Source organism: Chiloscyllium plagiosum, chromosome 36, assembly GCF_004010195.1.
Source record: "Chiloscyllium plagiosum isolate BGI_BamShark_2017 chromosome 36, ASM401019v2, whole genome shotgun sequence".
In the NCBI taxonomy this organism is placed as follows: Eukaryota; Metazoa; Chordata; class Chondrichthyes; order Orectolobiformes; family Hemiscylliidae; genus Chiloscyllium; species Chiloscyllium plagiosum.
Window position 1 is genome coordinate 18,296,361 of NC_057745.1, and position 8,232 is coordinate 18,304,592.

Sequence of the window (8,232 nt, forward strand, 5' to 3'; positions counted from 1 at the left end):
CTTTCTCCTAGTAATCTAGAACCCCAGGCTAATGTTCTCAGGACATGGGTTCCAGTGTTGCAGTGCTAAATGGTAAAATTTGAATTCAATAAAAACTTGGAATAACAAGCAAACCTAATGGTGACTATATCATAACTGTCTGTTAATGTTTTTGGGGAGGGAAATCTATCCTTTCAAAACAAAATAGATGCAATTACCACACAATACAGGTTAATGGTTATGATATTATAGCCATGGTTCCAGAATTGGGAATTAATTATCCAGGGATTTTGAGTTTTAGAAAGGAAAGACAGGAACAAGAAGGTAAGGAGAGCGCATTGTTTGGATGGATGGGATAGACTGGACAGCATGAAATGGTCTTGAATCGAATGATGTCAAATCAATATGGGAGATAGTAAGAAATAAAAAGGAAGAAGAAGACATTATGGGTAGCTTGCTGAGGTGGACTTGGGCAACAGTTGAGCAAAAAAATGGTTGAGGAGTAATGGCAGAGATTTTAAGAAAGTTCTTGGATCACAGCAGGAACAAATTCCAGTGAAGGAGGAGGATTCAAGGGGGGAGATAACCAAGCATGATTAATCAGGGAAAGTAAAGATAGCACCAGATAGAAAGGAAAAACTTACAATGTGAGAACGATTAATAATATGCCAGAGGATTGGGAAAATTTCAAAACCAACAAAAAATTACCACAGATTAGTTGATGCAGTTTTAAGTTTTTGATGAAAAGTTAAACTTGATTAATCACAAGTTGCTGAGTACAGATCACTGTACAAGTTGCTATCTTCACTTACATTTATTACCATTCATTATTTGAAAAAATGTGAAGTTTATTTACTGCAATGTTGGTAGATTTGAAGTTATGCTAAGGAGAACATGCTGAGTTTGGTAGGAGACTATCTCAAAACTTGGGTATTATCTTTACAATTTTATGTTAAGACCTTTTTATTTAAAATGGTGCAAGAATTGCAGTCACAAATGCCAGCTGATTAGTTATGAAGTCCTGTTTTGATTATCCTGCGACATTTTAACCATCTAGATGCAGCTTTCCTGCTTGAACGATATCGAGATGACTGGCTTAATTTATTTCCTGGATGAACAGTTTCTAGTGATTGGACAGAGATCAGCCAAGTGGACTTCAGAATATGAGTTCCCTGATTGGGGTTGGTCTGGTCCAGTCAGGGAATCCTGGCTGACAGATTTAACAAGACTGTCAGGGGTTCCTGATGAAGGGCTTTTGCCCGAAACGTCGATTTTCCTGCTTCTCGGATGCTGTCTGACCTGCTGTGCTCTTCCAGCACCACTCTAATCTTGACTCAAATCTCCAGCATCTGCAGAACCCACCTCCACCAGGGGCTCTGCTTGCTCTAGGAGCTAGTTAGATCTGTCTTGTACTGTGCAAGTGTAAATAAAAAGTAACTTGGTGATAGGACATCTGCCTTTGAGCAGATTTTAGTAGCAATGAGAGAAAAGCATTTTCCTGAGGAGATTCACTGCAACAGTTGTCCAAGTTGGGATTAACATTTCTGGCATTGTGCCGCTATTTGTGAAACTTGATTTGTTCAATCCTGTCATCGAAAACTGGAGAAAGAATACATTGTCCTTTGCCAAGAAAAAATATTAGGAGGAGAAAAAGCGACAAGAAATTATCCTGACAACTTGTGGGCCTGCAGTTATTACAAACCCAATGTTTCCTGAGGCACCAGATACTAAAAGAGTTGACAGATTTAGTTCAGGAATATTACACCCCAAGCTGCGTCTAATTCTGAAACTGTATTGGTTTTACTCAGCAGTTCGCAAACCAGGGGAATCGGATCAGGTTTTTTCACGCAGTTAAGGTGACTGGCAGAGGCATGAGATTTTTGTTTAACCCTAAGTGAGATGCAAGAGACTGGTTTCGTACGTGGGATTAATGATGTGTCCATGCAAAAGTGCCTGCTAGTAGAACCCCAACTGGACTTCAAACAGGCACTACAACTGGCTAATGAGCTGCAGGGTATTACGATGGAAGCGGACTGTCAGACTGAGCTTGGGACATATCCTGAACAGAGGTCAGCCTACAGCAAAACCCCAAAACAAAGCCAAGCCTTGGCCAAATGGTTGATGTTTTCTTGAGGATCCAGGCTGGCAGGTGTCACAAAGCTAGTCCCTTTTTTTCCTAAAAGCAGTTCCTTGGCTCAAGGAGACTCTGCTCCTCAAACAAATCAAAGACAATAAACTGGGTCGGGCTCTGTTCAGTCTGGTTTGGTACAGAGTTGAAAAGGTTTTTGAGGCCTTTTGTGTATGTGTAAACAGATGAGACTTCAGGTCAAAGTGGTCATTCTTTAGAATTGACTTGTATAAAGGGAGGGGAGTAGTCAGCTCTCTAGCTATCTGAGCTGAGCAGTTCTAGTTCACTCTGAACTGGGAAGTTCAACAGGGAGCTGTGTGGAAACACTCTCTCTCTTCTGTCCTTCAACTTCAACCTGTAAGCATGTGCTCCATTTATACTGGGTTTTAAAGGGAGTTTGCTTATTGGGACTTGTGTGTATTCAAAACAGCATAATTAAGTCTAGCTGGATAGATTGAGTTCTGTAGGGGTTTTTTATTCTGTTCTTTGTGTTTCATTGTGTAACTTTGTGAATAAATTTTTGTCAGTTAAAATCTAGTAGTCAACCCAGCTATCGTACTCCAGGTAATTTTCACTGTACACAAATTGCAAAGTTATGGTCTGGGGCTGAATGCTTAAGAATGTTTTGAGTGGTCTGGCCTACTTCATTACACAGGCCATTATAGCTACTGTCGGTATGCGGACTTGAGACAGCAAAAGAGTCCTACTAGGCCTGAATTGAGTAAGAGAACTCAGGCCGGTATCCTGGACCGTGCACACCCTGGAAAGTCCACCAGCATCTAGTTTGAGACATGAAATTGCTTGCATCCAAATCAGAAAAAATCAAAATAAAAATCTGTTTAAATAGTCAGCTGGTTCTAATGGAGACTGATACCAGCAAGGCTGTTTCAGTGATTGCAGAACCAGATTTTGCCAAGATTCACTCTGGACTCTAACCAGAAGGTCTATCAGAACTTGTGGCCCCGCCCTGGCTAAACGTTGAGGAAACCTCTTGAGGACGTGATGAACAAGGCAGATATCGCAGTTTCAACGCTGTTACCACCCGCAGAAGTAGAGCAGTTTCTACTGAGACACTGAGTACGAGAGGCAGGCCACGATCCGATACACGCCGTCAGTATCTGAGGCAGATTTGGAGGAACCGGACTTGGTGCAAAAATATCCCAGGAGAAGCTACAGGGAAAGAAACGGGTCTACATCCTAGAATTTAGAGAGAGAGAGAGGAATGTCGAGATGAGAACAAGGTCAGCCAGATGAAATTCACAGAATGCAGCCCCAATCAGGGAACACAATCAGGGAGCCCTGGCCAACCAACATAAACAGCAGTGTCAATAAAGATTCGTGCACCTTGTATCTCTCCCTGTGTCTCACACCTGCACACACACACACATGGGTGCTGGGGAAAAAAATAAGCACTACCGCAGTTAGGCGGTAGTGTGGGGGTTAGTAGTGGGAAAAAAAAAAGAGGTGTCAGAGGGTTCTGTGCTCTGTCCTGTACATTGAAAAAGAAATGCCAAAAAATAAAAGAAAAGGGAAAAAAAAAACCAGCAGTGTCAGAGATTCTGCTCGCTTTAGGAGCAAACTTTGCGCTAGCTGGATCATTGTCTTTTGCTATACATGTGTAAATAAAGGGTGACTTGGTGACACAATACCGGCCTTCGTGAAGTTATTTCACATTTGTTAAAGCCTAAAGTCCCAAACTTCCTTGTGTGGAGCAACAGTAAAATGGAGGTGCATAGCAACTCCAAAGAGAGATTTATTGCAATTGTTTCAGAAGAGTCCCATTGCATAACAAAACAGCCAGTAGTACTCTATATTCTTATACAAATTATATGTAGTGGAATTTAGTTTGAAGGTTGTATATTAAATGGGAAAATTTCCTATACTTTACTCCTTGTTAATGAATTTTCCATCTACCATGTGTTGGGTATCACTGATGTTTTGCAGTGGCATTGTAAGCCAGGCAGTAGGTGTAGTGATGCTAATTATTTTTGGGCGTTTATAAATATTGGATGTCATAAGAGTGTTTGTTTATTTTTAAATAAATTAGAATTAACTTGTTTTTTTAATGCAATCATTTGTTGTAGCCCAAGTCAAGGACCATGCTGTACCAGACAATGTACTTTTAAGCCCGCCAATGAAAAATGCCGTAATGACTCCGATTGTGCAAAGGAAGGGAAATGTAGTGGTGGAACAGCTATATGCCCAACATCTGATCCCAAGGACAATTTTACCCTCTGTAATAGAGGAACCCAAGTGTGTATCAAAGGAGTAAGTAGTCCATATTGTGTATGTCACTGTACTTTTCTGTGAATATGTCTAAGAGCAGTTGGACCTGCAACTGTTTTTTTTTTAGATAACACTTAATTTTGGTACATAGTGTGCAGGGTCAGATTAGTTTATGCATATGATTAGGTATAATTCCCTTTACATGAATATTGTGTTTTGTTATGTTTAATACTATATTTTTTAAAAATGGGTATGGATTTGAAAATGTTCTTAGGTATTTAATGGCACTATCCGCATAATAGGGCCACACGGTGGCTCAGTGGTTAGCACTGTTGCCTCACAGCAGCAGGGATCTGGGTTCAATTCCAGCCTCGGCAGGCTGTATGTGTGGAGTTTGCACGTTCTCTCTGTGTCTGTGTGGGTTTTCTCCGGGTTCCTCCCACAATCCTAAAGCTGTGCAGGTTAGTGAATTGGCCATATTAAATTGCCCATAGTGATCAGGGATGTGTAGGTTAGGTTCTTTAGTCAGGGTTAAATACGGGACAGTAGGGGAATGGGTCAGGATGGACTTGGGCTGAGGGGCCTGTTTCTAATAGCTCATGATTTTTATCTGTAAATCATATCAATTTTATAACTTCGTGTTCCTGTTATAGGAAACATTGAAAAGTAAACTGCTTGTTTCATTCTTTTTATTGTTGAAGTAACTTTACATAAGTTAAAATACATTTTTCTTGAAATAAATGATTCATAAATGTTCGTACTCAATATGGACAAAGTTGGTTTTATTTCCCTAGCTAGGAATTTGCTGTTGTAGTTAACAAATACTGGAGTTAAAAATAATTGTCCTTTCTCCTCTTCCTCCTCCTCCTCCTCCATCCCCAACACACACAAAAAAAAGCAATGTTCTGGTTCGATCTGTGAGAAGTACAAGCTTATGGAGTGTACATGTTCAAGTCTGACAAATGAAACCGAATTGTGCCATGTTTGCTGTATGGAGAAACGTAAGTGCCGTGTTATATTTGAAGATTTACCAGTTCCTCAATTTTCAGATGATGCACAAACTTGATTCAAGCAGTTGCAGCAGTTCAGTAAATGTGTTGTCATCACTATAATGTGTGATCCACCTAAAGACACAGCCTTGATTCATAGCAGTCTTTCCTCTCTTTCTCCTCCGTGCTATGCCAGTCTTTTCATTTGCCTGGGGATTCGTTCAATTTTCATGTCAGTCAGCAATAATATTATTTTTCTTCCTCTTGTTCTATAACCTTGAAATCATGACTTATAACATTCCTTGTAAGATGTACCTGGCCTAGGATATCTTTCTGTTCTTAAGTGCATTAAGTGAATTTGAATTTCTTTGTGAGCTCACTCAACAGCACCTCATAGTTTGTCACTGTTTTGTCTCGTTAATGCTTTCCATTCTCATTCAAACTCTCATTTTAACGATATTTAGCAAGTTGACTTCCACTTCCAATAAACTTCAAGTCTCTGATCCATATAAAACAACACTCCAAATCAAGCTTGTCACAAGTCACTTTGTTATTTATTCAGAATTTTACTTCGTAACTGGCTTTTATTGCGAAATAAATCCTATCCAAATGTTATCTTGTTCTTCTTTCGTCATTGCACTTCTAACATACTGTTTCTTACATACTTGACTTTTCACACTTGTTCTTTTCTATGAATATTTCTTGGCGAGATTGGCATCACTTTGATTTTCCCAATTTTGATTTTGATTTCAAGCTTTGTATCTCCAGTTACTAGTTCAGTAGTTCCTATAACAAGCACGGAATGAGGATTACAAATGCTTTATCTGCAAGTCTAACTGATATCATGTACTCACACCTTTCTGCTAGATTCTATTTATACACACTTTGATCATTGTACTTGCATTGTCAATTTGATGATAAACGGCATAGTCATCAAACACATCTTCCAATCGCATAGTTTTTAACTTTTTTAATTCATTCATGGGACATGGACACCGTAGGCCAGGTCAGTATTGATTGCCCATCCCGAATTGCCTAGAGCCTAGTTGAGAGTCAACCACATTGCTATGGGTATGGAGTTATATCGAGGCCAGACCAGGTAAGGAAGGCAGATTTCCTTCCCAAAAGGACATCAATGAACCAGATGGATTTTTCTGACAATCAGTTTCATGGTCATCATTGGACACTAATTGAGGAAAAGAGTAATAGTAAGCCAGAGGATTGGGAAAATTTCAAAAACCACCAAAACAATTAGTCAAATAATGAGTGAGAAAATAAACAGAGTAAACCTCCCAGGAATATCAAGATGGGATGGAAAGAGATGCTTAAAAATATAAAAGTTGGAGAAAAGCCGAAGTGAACAGAGGCCCTTTTAGTGAACAAGGATGTGAAAATAAGAATAGGGAAGGAAGAAATGTCAGAGGAGTTGAATTAATACTTTGCATCAGTCTTCAGTCAAAGACACTAATAGTATTCCAAAAATACTAAATAATCATGGAGCAAAAAGGAGAGGAAATAAACACCATAACCATCTGAACAAAAGTGAGTCATACAGTCAGGGCCGACAGGGACAAGGTAGGACTAATAAATTAAACTGCATTTATTTCAATGCAAGGGGCCTAACAGGGAAGACAGATGAACTCATGGCTTGGTTAGGAACATGGGACTGGGATATCATAGCAATTACAGAAACATGGCTCAGGGATGGGCAGGACTGGCAGTTTAATGCTACAGGAAGGATAAGAGGGGAGGCAAGAGAGGTGGGGAAGTGGCATTTTTGATAAGGGATAGCATGACAGCTGTGCTCAGGAGGATATTCCCGGAAATGCATCCAGGGAAGTTATTTGGGTGGAACTGAGAAATAAGAAAGGGATGATCACCTTATTGGGATTGTATTATAGACCCCCCAATAGTCAGAGGGAAATTGAGAAAAAAACTTGTAAGGAGATCTCAGCTACCTGTAAGAATAATAGGGTAGTTATGGTAGGGGATTTTAACTTTCCAAATATCGACTGGAACTGCCATAGTGTTAAAGGTTTAGATGAAGTGGAATTTCCGAAGTGCATACAAGACAATTTTCTGATTCAGTATGTGGATGTACCTACTAGAGAAGGTGCAACACTTGAGGTGTCAGTGACTGAGGTGTCAGTGGGGGAGCAGTTTGGGACCAGTGACCATAATTCTATTCATTTTAAAATAGTGATGGAAAAGGATAGAGCAGATCCAAAAGTTGAAGTTCTAAATTGGAGAAAGGTCAATTTTGATGGTATGAGGCAAGAACTTTCGAAAGCTGAGTGGAGGCAGATGTTTTCAGGTAAAGGGACGGCTGGAAAATGGGAAGCCTTCAGAAATGAGACAGCAAGAATCCAGAGAAAGTATATTCCTGTCAGGGTGAAAAGGAAGGCTGGTAGGAATAGGGAATGCTGGATGACTAAAGAAATTGAGGGTTTGGTTAAGAAAAAGAAGGAAGCATATGTCAGTATAGACAGGATAGATCGAGTGAATCCTTAGAGTATAAAGAAAGCAGTATACTTAAGTGGGAAATCAGGAGGGCAAAACGGGGACATGAGATAGCTTTGGCAAATAGAATTAAGGAGAATCCAAAGGGTCTTTACAAATATATTAAGGACAAAAGGGTAACTAGGGAGAGAATAGGGCCCCTCAAAGATCAGCAAGGCGGCCTTTGTGTGGAGCCACAGAAAATGGGGGAGATACTAAATGAATATTTTGCATCAGTATTTACTGTGGAAAAGGATATGGAAATAGACTGTAGGGAAATAGATGGTGACATCTTGCAAAATGACCAGATTACAGAGGAGGAAGTGCTGGATGTCTTAAAATGGTTAAAGGTGGATAAATCCCCAGGACCTGAACGCTGTGGGAAGCTAGAGAGGTGATTGCTGGGCCTCT

The 8,232-nt window shown here is 40.0% G+C and overlaps 1 protein-coding gene across 1 annotated transcript in view; it reads left to right on the plus strand.

Moving 5' to 3' along the window:
* Window positions 1–8,232, plus strand: part of adam10a (ADAM metallopeptidase domain 10a) — a 170,143-nt gene that overhangs the window by 132,814 nt on the left and 29,097 nt on the right. The window contains exons 12-13 of the mRNA XM_043677449.1: window positions 4,192–4,375; window positions 5,232–5,334. Coding sequence (XP_043533384.1) covers window positions 4,192–4,375; window positions 5,232–5,334 — 287 coding nt within the window. The remainder of the gene's footprint in view (window positions 1–4,191; window positions 4,376–5,231; window positions 5,335–8,232) is intronic.